Here is a 12638-nt window from a genome sequence, read left to right on the forward strand (position 1 = left end):
ACAATTTGCAGAATTTTGGAATACTAATGCTACCAAAAATTTCCCCAAGCGGGCTTCAAGTTGAATATCCCAATTCAGAACATCTAAGCTATTCCTCACAGTAATGGGGGTGGGGACAGAGGGGGGTGAGGGTCTTTTGAAGGGTTGCACAAGCTTCATACGGTGACAGTATGAAAACACGAAAAATGCTGCACTGCTGATTTGTTTGATTTCTATACTGTCCAGTAGCTGAAGCTCTATATAACGGTGCATTAATAAGATGCTGTTGCAAATGTCGTCAGAAGGCTCTCTGCACTGTTGCACTGCATCTATTACAGTGAATTATAACAAGCAAGGAAAAGAAATAAACCGTAATCTAGATTATCGAAAACAGATTATTGAAATCAAGGGTTACATTTCCAATAGAAGCCTAAAATATTTTCTGGTAGAATTTGTTACTATATATGGATGGAGCCAGTATTTAGCAGATGTGCACCAAGGTTTTGGTGTTGTTTATTTATAGTTTTAATGAGACAAACCGGTGTTCTGTGAACTGCAGAAAAAAACAGATGTTTGCCACTGGCACAGAGGCTCATTTGTTAACACAGCGCTAATATTGGAATATGAAAATAAAATGAGGAGGGCAGAAAAGAGTCAGCGTTCAGGGATCACACTGAAACACTTTATTTATTAGCGCACTGGTCGTGAAGCTAGGTACGTATCAGGATTTCATTTTTTGCTCACAAAACATGGAGACCTGCTCTATTTGCACTCCAAAGTGCAAGCATGAGCAGGTGTCTACTGAACATTTTTATGAACATTTTAAAAAATTGTCTAAGATGTTTGAATTTGATTTTCACAACTTTCTCCATTCAACATATGCAAATTTCCCCATAGACTGAAACAGTCCCATTTTTGGTGGCAAGGGACACTTGTGCAAACCGGGAGATTCTTGCCAGCTTTTACGTTTCTTCATGTCAGTTTTATGGAATTTTCCAATTCATGCAAAGGAATTGGGCACTAGACAAAATGTAGAGACATGGCCTAGGAACAAGAAATGTTGGCTAGTGATCATCCTAGTTCTCTTTCTTGCGAATGGAACAAAGTTTATAGAGGCACAATAGTCAAAGGAAGAGGGAAATACTGAGGATGGAGCAGAAGCAGCCTTGGATTTACCAGCTGGTAAGCATCTCCATTCCTCTCCCAATCTCCAGTGCTGCGTCCCTCACCTATGCCAGCCCAAAGATCGTTTTTGTAACAAATTGGATCGGGGTGGGGGGAGTGAAAAGCAATTGCGCTGAACCACCAGGCAGGAGTGGGAATGAGAGGTTCCATCAAACCTTCTTGCCGAGGCCACCGCAAAGTGGCCAGGCTTTGGGGGAAGAGGCAGACCTGCTGTGCCTCTCCTGCCAGCAACCCACTTCAGATTACACCATGAAACATGGGATTTTCATTTCCAGATCTTAGTCTGAAACTCTAAGCACCCCTATATAGAAGTCAAGGACATACAAACAGAATGCATCTATGCATTCTTCTTTCATCCTGAGTTTTCAAATGGTTCCCCATAGTGCAAATTTTGAATTGCTTAAACCTCCCCTCCCTTTGCTTGTTCTGCTATGCCTGTAAATCTTTGGTTCCAGCAAGATTATTTATGAGATATGTTATTCATTGTGTTCGTACCTAACTGATCTATTACTGAGCCCACACATTACTTTCAGAGAACTCTAAGGAGCATCAGTATGCAGGTGTCATCATGAATAACATAAATAATCCCAGTATGTACTTTCTTCCTAAATTCTGGAGTTTTCTTTGTTTCATTTTTACTGTAAGACTAAGCATTAAAACCCTTCTTAGGCAACTTCTGTCTCTTCCAGTATTGTTTCAGCTGTTATTTACAAATTCCTAAATCCACTTTGCAGAAGGCATTTCTAGAGTTGGTTTATGACCTAATTCTGTTATGTGGGAAAATTTTGCATTCTCTTTGCCTACAGATACTTAGCTCTAACTAAATGAAATGTAAGGCATTCCATCCTGCTGATAGTATATAAATGCCAGCACCTTCCCCAAAAGGTGGCAATATATCTTACATATTGTGCTAGTGTTTTCTCAGTTATATGTAAGTGGAAAGAAAATTGCCTTTCCCCTAGTATTTCACATTGCTGTTATTAATTCTAGGTCATTATTGCTGCATTAGGAACAACCACGGGGCTTCATGTAATCCAGGTCAGCCTCTGCTAATGCAATTCCAAAGTTGCTTTCTCTTCCTTCTTATTGTATAGCACACACAAAGCCAATCATGCACACATATTCAACGCACCTGCACACAGTCAATAACAAATGGCACCCACTAGGATTTATAATTAAATAATGCAGGTCAGAAAGACTTAGAACACGCATTACGTGAGTTACACTAGATGCAGTTTTACTGAAGGGAGTCGTAGCCATTCCATGCTTGGCAGGTGTCCTCCCACCAGGGACCCTGACACTTCAAGGAAGCTCTTTTTGCTGGCATGGATGATACTGGCAAGGCTGTCTGCACCGTCGAATCTGGTGGAGGGGCCTTCCTCTATCTTCCCGTTTTGCTTCATGATGCTTGCATGGTCCTCCCTCTTTAACCAACTTCTTTCAGCTAGCAAAGGATCTTGCTCTGACAAGCAGATAATGGTTTTAGCTGAACTTATTTTTTGTTGTAATGCCTGCCTCTACTGTATTCCCCTCATATTATTTTAAGATGATATTGTGGTTTAATTGATGCAAGCCTTTCTCTACCGAGCTGAATGCATTTATTCTTACTGATTGTAAAAATGTAATAGACATGGTCTCTGGGGTAGCATTCACTGGTTACAAAATACAGTGCAAGAAAAACTCAGCATCCTTAACGCGAGGATATTGCATGAAGGAAACAAGAAAGCAGAAAGGCAACAAAGCTACAAAACTAGGAAGCAAACAGAGCGCCTTCCCACCTCCAGCTGCTTATATCAGGAGAGGGGCTACATAATGACCACGATCTGCACAGTGCAATACGTGGTTATGGCCTTACTCAACTCTTGTGTGCCAAGCTGCTCATTTTTAGTAACTCTTGGATACGGCCACAATGTTCATGCCAACATGAGGCATGTTACAGCGGGACTGGTTCCACATCTGAAGTTGCAAAAAGTATCCGTTGTAAAATCTAAGATTCCCACACGTTCTAATGCTTTGTAGATTTTGGACAAAATATTGTATGCTTGTTTACTTTTCAAAAGGAGTGCATAAATGTATTCAATTTTAAAACTGAATGTAAAGCTGCAAACTTTGTTTTTCCTCTGCTTTTATGTTTAGGGGCTTATTCATGCAAACAATTCCTTGATGATAAGACCATCAGAACAAATCATCCAAGAACCTCCGTGCCCATTACTTCTTTTCCAACAATGAAGCAAAATACTCAATGAACTACAGATGCCACTATCAAGCTGGTAAAAGGCAGCAGCTAGCAAACACTTTAAAAAGCTGTAAAAATAATATGCAGCCACTGAGGATGATAAGTAAGGATGCCTGCGGTTCTCTTCCACTGTGCTTTACCTCATGCATTCACTCCAGACAGCCATTTCTGGCTGCCTGGATTTAGTGCTGAGTGGGAGGAAAAGAGGCTGGGGAGTCAGTAGGAATTGGTGTAAAGTGACAGCTCCAGGCTCTCCCTTCTCCGGCACGACCCTTTTTGTCTTCTCTGAGTCCTCGTTACACCTACACAAGCTGCGAACAGAGCAAGATGGAGGTCTGGCCTTCAGCGTCCCAGCTCCCACTTTGCAGGTCCCATGTTCCCCCAGTGACTAGGGGTCAGGAGACCACAGGACTTCTTTCGTATTCCTTAACTACACAGAAACATAGAAACAGAGCGAGTGAGAAGGGGCCTCCTGGGCCATCTAGTCTGTCACCTGGCTTCAGCCGGCTGCACTCATGACATGCCTGCCATGTGCATGTCCAGCCTATCCTTAAACACCCTCACTGATGGGGCTTTAACCACTTCCTGTGCAAGCCTGTTCCATACCCTTGGGATCCTAACCATCAGGAAGTACTTCCTGGCATCCACCCAAAATCTTGGTTCCTTGAGCTTTGCTCCATTGGAATGCATCCTGCTTTCTACCACAAGGGAAAAATACTCACAACCCTCCTCTGCGTGACACCAACTCACATTTCTGTATGTTGCAAACAGGTCCCCTCTGAGTCTCCTCTTCTCAAGGCTGAAAAGACCCAGTTCCTTCAGTTTCTCCTCATATGACTTACACTGCAAACCAGCTACCATCCTTGTGGCCCTTCACTGCACCGATTCCAACCTTGCTATATCCCTCTTGTAATGACGGGTCCAGAATTGAACACAATACTCCAGTTACAGGCAAACTGGAGTCATAAAGAGTGCCAGTAATACCTCTTTCAATCTAGAAGCCACACTTCTGGCTATGCATCCAAGGGTGGCGTTCGCCCTCTTGACCACCGAATCACACTGCTGACTCATGCTTAGCCTGCGGTCCACCAGCACCCTGAGATCCTTTTCATAAGTGCTGTTCTCCAACCACTTGTCCCCTAACCTGTACTTATGACACCCATTCTTCTGCCCCAAGTGCAAGACCTTGCACTTATCTGCACTGAACACCATCTTGTTGTCCTTGGCCCACTTCTTGTTGTCAGAAGTGGGCCACTTCTGGATCTGGAGTACCTGCTCCTCAGTTGTAGCTACCAGCTGCCACATACATAGTCCTGGTCATAACTGTTGCTTTGTCTTTCCAGTATGTGGGAGAAGAGCACTCCTGTTGCCACTGCCAGGTGAGATTGAGGGAGAAGCAAAGAAGAGACCTGGGAGAGGGCTGGTGCTGGTGGTGGGTGCTAAGTGCATTGCAGTCAGGCCTGCGAGAGATCTGGCATTAGAAGGTGTCACTTCAGCGGGACTGTAGACTCCTCTGTAGTGGGCATGTGATGCTAAACCAAGTGATGCTGACCTCATTCCTTAATCTGGCCCTATCACGATTCAAAATGGTTTACTTAACAGTCATTCCCATTTCCTGAATCTCTGTTTACCAGTATTTTCTAATGGGGGCCTTCTGCAGACATTTTCCATCTTAAACTATGTATTGCTGTTCGTTATCTGAAACAGGTTTTGGAATCCCCACTTCACCTATGAAGAGACAGGGGTAAAATCATCCTGTTTACTAAGTGGATTAATGAATGTGACATGGAGGTACAGGGTGTTAAGCAATAATTAATCTCTGCTAAACAATCCTTAATGTTTGCCCTAATGGATATAAACAGCTAAACAAGTTGTTAGGAAATTAAAAGAAGTGTCTGTCAGAGAACTGATGACCTGGAAGAACTGCAGATGGTACATATAGTCTAGTTTAGAAGTCTTCTCTTTATTCTGGATTTTTTAAAGCTTATGAGTAATAGTGTTATCTAGTTATATGTTTGTCTTTATACTAGGGCTGACCCAGACTTTCTCCAAAAGTATGTGTGGGGATTTTTGTATGACAGAACTACACTTTAAATATATAAAGTCAAATAAAGTACCTTTTAGCTTAGGCAGAGTAAATAGCTGTGCTTTGTAACAAAAAGAAGGAAGGAAGGATTCAACTCATCCAGGACCCAACTTTAAAACAGCACAGTTTTCCAATATGTGCACATACAAAGGGTGATGCTGCTATTCGTTCTAATGAATTAGTCAGATGCCTGGAAACTGCTTCATGCTGACTGGTCTAAGCAGCCCACAGATGCCACCAAATGCATGACGTAGCCCATGATGAGGGCCATCTGGAACACAGCATCCCTTTTCCAGAGATGCTGTCTTGGCAGCCATCAGGCACCATTGGTAAGGAGTTGCTGCTGCTGCTGCTATTTATTCAACTTGTATTCTGATATACTAATCTGAAGGCTCTCTAAGTGCAGTACAATATCACATTGCTGTAACCATGGACACATTCTTGTGCTAGAGTGGACATTATTTCTTCTGCATGGTTATATTCCTGAGGTTCCTCAGGGTTCCACACAGAACAGTTTGTTTGTTTATTTATTTATTTATTAAAACATTTTTATGCCGCCCCATTCGCCGAAGCCTCGGGGCGGCTTACAACAATTAGTTAAAATAATTATAATATAAATCAAGAATATAAACATTAAATTAAAAATACAAAAATACAGTATAAAATAAGCCACCCTGGCCAGATAAAATCCAATAATATTAACAGTTAAAATGCCGCTTGAATAAAAAAAGTGTTGCAAGCTGCCCGGAGAGTCCACTTGGAGTATGGGGCAGCATACAAATGTCAAAATGAATAAATAGACAAATAAAATACTTCATCAGTAATAAGCATGGGCAAAGCCATCAAAGTCCTAGAAAGATGAATGGTTTTCATAAGGCAGTTAGGAAACGGCACACTAGCACCTGAGAGCATTTAGCTTCCTATCCGTGCATTTACAAAGTCACTCGGTCCAACAGCCCACCCTGCTCAGCCAACTGTTCAGATGTTGTCATTGCACTGATGATTCATAACAACTCTCGTGCATGTGTAGAAAACATTTCTAGTTTATTTTGTGTGTGTGTGCATGTGGCGGGGGGGAGATCTTACTTTCATGTCCATTTACAGCTTCTCTAGCTTATTAAAATCATGGTTTCCCCAAAACACTCTTCCAGCAATTCATTGCCATGTGCTCACACACTTGGAACTGTGACATGATGGCACAGTCATTCGCCTGAACAAGATTAAAAGGAATAGAATTGGAGCAACGGTAGGGTAGGCATAAGCTGCTTGTTTTGCATTAAGGGCTAAACACCACATGCCTGTTCAAGACCATCAAGCACCCCTTTCCCCTGCACTGGTCCTTCAATAAATTCAGTCAAACAGCCGAAGGTGTCAGCTAATTCACTGCATGCAAGATTTATATAAGTTACCATAAATGTTTTATGGGATGCTATAGGAGATGCAGAATTTACAATGTAAACACTAAAAGACCAAATACTATGAATTTGTACAGAGAAGAAGGAAATGGTAATTTAAACTAACACATATAATCTCACATCTGCATGGAAAACCTGGCTAAAGGCTAGCAGGCTCCAATGACAAATCTAAACCCTTCATTTTAGAAATGGAAATAAATGGCAATCCCATTCAGCAGCAGAGCACTTAGTATAATCCTTGTACTCCTCATGTAAACTGCAAAAGGCATTTGAGTAAGACTTTTAAAGCTGAACGTTGTCTATCAAACTCACAAAGTAAGTTCCTCTAATCCTTGTGCCACAAATTACTAATCCATCTGGAAAGCTAGATTTGTTTTGGGCATTGACAAGAATCTAAATGTCATTAGATCAATGAAACAACTTGGTTACTAGCAAGTGGGGGAAAATGGTTGAACTCTGAATCAGTCTGCGTATGCAGGAAGTAGAATATATAAATAAATAATAAATACTCACAGCTCTCTATCTCTAGTGTGCAATTTTGTTCGTCTAGTGGATATCTTCGTAGGTCCATCATACATGCAGCTGTTGTTGTAATTCTAAAAAAGAAACACATACAAAAGCTACAGTTATGGGTGTTGTTCATTCTTAAAATACAGGTAAAAGACCAGAAAGTGGACAGATGGACCCATTCCATGTCATTCATGGCTAGAGAAAAGGCTTCTGCATTTGCAAGAACAAAGTCCAGTGTTTTTATTTGACTTTAGGGGAAATTGAATGCACTTTCTTTGTGTCACACGTTTTCCTTATGTGTTGGTTTCATATTTTCTAGATACAAAAGCTAGTTTTAAGAGGAAGCCAAGAGAAGAATCAACCCAAATGAGCTCCCAGAGAAACCAACAGAGGCAAGAGACTACTGGGGTTAGTACTCCTACACCATTCAAGGGCCTTACTTAAAGACTTGTGTCCTGGAAGGACACCCAGCCCCAGCCCTGAAGAGATAATGTACAGCTTGAGAGATTTTGGCTGGGCAGCAACTCATACACCTTCCTAAGAACCAGTTAATATTTGTGTTCCTTCAGTATGTTGACAAAAGGCCAGGGCCATTGCCATGTCAAGGTATTTTGATTTGCTTTATTGACCATTATTACTATTATTATAATAATAGTAATAATAATAAACAGTGTATCCCATCCTTTACCAAACATCCCAGGATGGCTTACAAACCATAAACAAACAATAAATACTTACAACAAGTGCAACATGATAAGCATAACATGGCATAGTCGAGAACTGTTTTCTTTAATAGTATTATGTGCTGTTGGAATTCTTTGGGTGGAGAAAGTTTGGATTCTGTGTGCATGTTATGTATGTGTGTGCTAGCAATTAATAATTTTATGAGGCTTCCTAAGTGTTTCTTTTGGGAGCCATAGCCCTTAATGAAGATTTCTGTTATTTCATTTTTATGTATTCAGCGCACTGTATTTCTCTTCAGGTCACTGCACTTCTCTTTAGATCATCAATGAGATCAAACCCAAGCATCCCTAGTTGTATGGGGAAAAAAATCAGGTGAAATGAGCACAGATCAGAGCCTTGTTCTCAGAAACCTGCATCTGGGTTGTACCTTCAGCCTGCAGGTTCAAGGCTCAGAAAACCGAATGCTTCTGGATTTATTTGAAATAGAGGGAGGAGAGTTCTAATCTAGCATTCTTCGTGACATGCCCGTTGTCTCTTATTGTGCTCTGTCCAATGGACCTACAGGCAGAGCCCAAATGGCACAGCCCAAATGAAGGTCTGCCAATGCATTTACTGTTCGTGATCTTTCACTGACAAAATAGCCATCAGCATTAAATGGGAAGATTCACCCTTTCAGCAAATGATTTCTCTGATCTGATAAATAACCTTTTTCATTGCCATGACTCAGTTGGAAGTTCTCTTACAATAGAGTACTACAATAGAAGTTCCTATACTTCAGGAAAATGAATGCACAATGTTTCAAACAGAGAGATATATATGAACCCAATGTGAAATTTTAAAAAGTTTTTTTCTGTTAAACAATACGTTCAAATGGATTTCTGCTTTTTCCTGTTGAAAAATGTTCTGAAAACTGAGCACACACTTATAGACTTATCTTCCCTTCACAAACTTTCTGTAGGCTGTTATACATTATATACTGCACACACGTTTTATGATTCCAAAAACCATGAATCATGCTATTTTTAGCATTCGTTAGCAAACTGTTTAGATGTTGGTCAGATGTATTTATTGCTAGGTTTGTATCAAGACAAACAAGTATAGTACTAATATTTTATTAATTCTGTATTTGGAAGAGAAGCGAAAACTAATGTGTAAGTTCCTATGTAATGATGCATAGTTATTTGTATTTTTCAAGTATTTAATATGTTAAAGATTTATATATGGCCCTTCAGCAGTACTTCCAAAATCTATCAATGGGTCCTTAAAACAAAACATTTCTATGATCCATTAAGCATGATATGTATATTAAGCCTGTGAAAGCCCATCGGACTCTATATCATGGGTGTCCAACCCACAGCCCATGGGTCACAGTCCAGGATGGCTATGAATCTGGCCCAACACAAAATCATAAACTTACTTAAAACATTATGAATTTTGTGATTTGATTTTTTTTTTTGGTAATTCGATTGTGCATTTCTCGAACATGAACTTTGTAGGCTACAATGTTATGTTGCAATGTTACGTAAAATAAACAAATGTATGCTCTCACTATTTGTACACATGCGTGGCTTCAGTTTTATGGCAGTGTATGTCTTCCAGTATGTTATCTTCCAAGTGCAGTCAAACTGACACCATCAGATGTTCCATGTGCCCATGGTGACTTGGTGAGTGAGACACAGCTATTAATAATATTTCAGCCTACTGTTGCGAACAATTTTATACGTTCCAACATGTTCGCTAAACACAATCCTGTGAACAATGAAAAAATATGCAGCCTTGCTTTTCGATTTGATACAATAATCTGAAAACAGATTTTGAGATTTCTGGGAAAATAAGCACTATTTTGGTATATTAACTACTACATTTTCAGACAACATAAATATGTTACCTACCAATTTTCTAATGAAATGCATAGAGCTGGAATCTGACATTCAACTTTAAGAAAAATTTGATCATGGACTTTCATAGGTCCTATCTTGCCAGAGACAAATATCCCTCACGTCACAATCACACCTTATTCATGTCTTCACTTTTTGGCAGCACCTACATTTGTGAATAACTATTTTCAAGAATGAAGCACATTAAGAATAAAATTAGAACCAAAATACCTGATGAGCATCTTGAGAACTCACTGAGAATTGCAACTACTTCCACTGAACCAAATATTGATGCATTAATTTGTCAAATATCCCACTAGTTTTATGTTGCCCTCTTTTCTTTTACTTTTATAATAAAAATGTTTTTAAAAATCATTGAATTTTTATTCCTTTGATATATTTATTTTCTATATTGATTGTAAACTTAGGGCCTACTTCACTATTTTAAAAGACTGTCTGAACAGAGAGCCACATAATTAGGATTATTATATGAGGAATCTTGCTTATCTGTGCTGGCGGATATCACGAATATTATGCACATTAGTGTTTGTGTATTTAATGCATGGTTCAAGACAATTTTTCTTCTTCCAGTGTGGCCCAGAGAAGCCAAAAGGTTGGACACCCCTGTTCTATATGGACAACTCTGGGAGATTAGCCGAACACAAAACAAAGTTGTCATTTTTTGCTATGGGAGAATGTTCTGGGAACATTCTGCTCACCAGTATTATTCCAGCCAAGAAAGACTGGCCACCATGCTCAGAAAGCTCATGAGGGTGTGAGTCATCCTTCAGGCCTACTAATCTCAGCATGCTTTCAGCATATCAGGTGTTCTCACATCCTGGGGCAAAGGATGAGGGAATGCTCTGAGTGGGATCTTTCTGTACAGCATCTCAGAGAAGCACGATCGCTCTGCTTCAATGATGGAAAGAAGCAGGACTCCCTATTACGATCAATGACTGCTGCTCCTGACAGCTATGTATGGTCTCCAGTATCAAAGGCAGCGTGTCTTTCATTTCTTTAATTCGTTTTATTTCTATATGCCCAATAGCTGAAGGTTTCTAGATGGTTCACAGCAGCAGTTGTGTGCCTATGCACACTATTTGCTGGGGAACATGGAAGGGAGGATATGGTTGCACTCATTTACTGCTTGTGGCGCCATCATTGTAGGAAGCAGGATGCTGGTTGGCTTCTTTGTGAATGGACTGTTGGACTAGATGGACCCTTGGTTTGATCTAGAATGGCTGCTCATACGCACTGAGGGAGAGACAACTAATGTGAATGACCAATTTGTGGAAACCCATCTGCACCTGTGGCGCTCTCTGGCATTGAAACACCACCCAATCTTGTAATAGAACCGCTGGGCTAAACTGTTCCCCCCTCTACCTCAAAGAGAAGTCATAGTTCTATCTCTGCTCTTTGCCTAATCAGTACAGATTTGGCCTGAGGTTTAATAGAGAGTTCTGGCACTAATTCCATTTTCCTTCAGAAAGACAGCAATTCCTTCTCCACACTTCAAAGGGTATAGAAAAAGCTGATTAGTATTTTTCCTTCTATTCCCCCCTATCCCCAGAAAAGACATATGTCGGTTCCACACACACCTGTGCAGAACAGTCTAGAAAAACTTGGGCGGAATACGAAATCTAAGAAGAGTTTCTAATTTTCCCCACATGGGCATATAATACACCCACACCTAGCTCAACAGAAAGCAGAAATATACATCAGATGACACACACGGGTTGCTAATGAGCAATCTTACTAATGATTCTTTGGTATGCATTTCACGCGCACGTGTACTTCTGTACCTGACGGCTTACTTTTATTAGCACTCTTTATCAGGCGTCTTCCACGTACAATGACTAAGTGCGGGTGACTCTGATGTCTGAAATAGCTACCCAAGCTGTGCGCTTGTAGCCTGCCCAGTGTTCACTTCTGCCTCTTGGAAGCAGGCCTGTTTTGTGACAGTTGGGAAGGCTGGCAGCAGCCCCAGCTCTAATATATGGAAATCTGTGGACAAAAGTGCCTTGTGATTAATTTCGTTCCTGCACAGATAGATCAGCTTCGAAGAAAATGGTTCTGGGCTTTAGCAACAGTGTATTTCTCTTTTCTTTTAATTTGCGCCATGTTGTAAAATTCAGGATAATTCTCTCTCCATGTCCTTTGTGAGGGACAGGGGTGGGTGGGTGGAATAAAGCTTCCCTTCTCCTTCTACATTAAGATGAAGGGAGGCATTTACAACAGCCTAAATTACTGTGGCATTCATCAAAATAGGATGCCCAGAAATCATGCCCATCTGAATTTCTCCACAGATTTTTGGACTCCAAATTACACAGTCCTATTGTGAAGTGGCATCAATTAACAGCAAGCTGTTTAGGTCACATCCAGTGCTTCTTGGCTGAATGCTAACTGGTTACTACTCAGCCTGTTGATTAATTGCTCCATGTACTTGCCCCTCTCGAACTATAGGAAATTTGATTTTGCTGGAGTTTCCACCTAAGTGCCCAACATTCTATGAACTTAGGCTGAGAGTTCACACTGGGGCATTCCTAGGTTGTTTCCTGAACTGGGAGCAAAATGGGGGCACTGAGTGGCTGGGTGGCATCATGCCTGCTTGCTCTGGAGCAGACCCAAACATTTGTGGGCCTAGACAACTCAGGGAAATGCCACAT

The 12638-nt window shown here is 40.8% G+C and overlaps 1 protein-coding gene across 3 annotated transcripts in view; it reads right to left on the reverse strand.

Moving 5' to 3' along the window:
• The window catches only part of GABRB2 (gamma-aminobutyric acid type A receptor subunit beta2), a 123585-nt gene that overhangs the window by 51397 nt on the left and 59550 nt on the right, over positions 1 to 12638 (reverse strand). For all 3 annotated transcript variants that reach the window (XM_044453795.1, XM_044453794.1, XM_044453793.1), the window contains exon 5: positions 7415 to 7497. In XM_044453795.1, the coding sequence (XP_044309730.1) occupies positions 7415 to 7497 (83 nt within the window). The remainder of the gene's footprint in view (positions 1 to 7414; positions 7498 to 12638) is intronic.

Source organism: Varanus komodoensis, unplaced genomic scaffold (assembly GCF_004798865.1).
Source record: "Varanus komodoensis strain SLA01 unplaced genomic scaffold, ASM479886v1 scaffold7_1, whole genome shotgun sequence".
NCBI classification, from domain to species: Eukaryota; Metazoa; Chordata; class Lepidosauria; order Squamata; family Varanidae; genus Varanus; species Varanus komodoensis.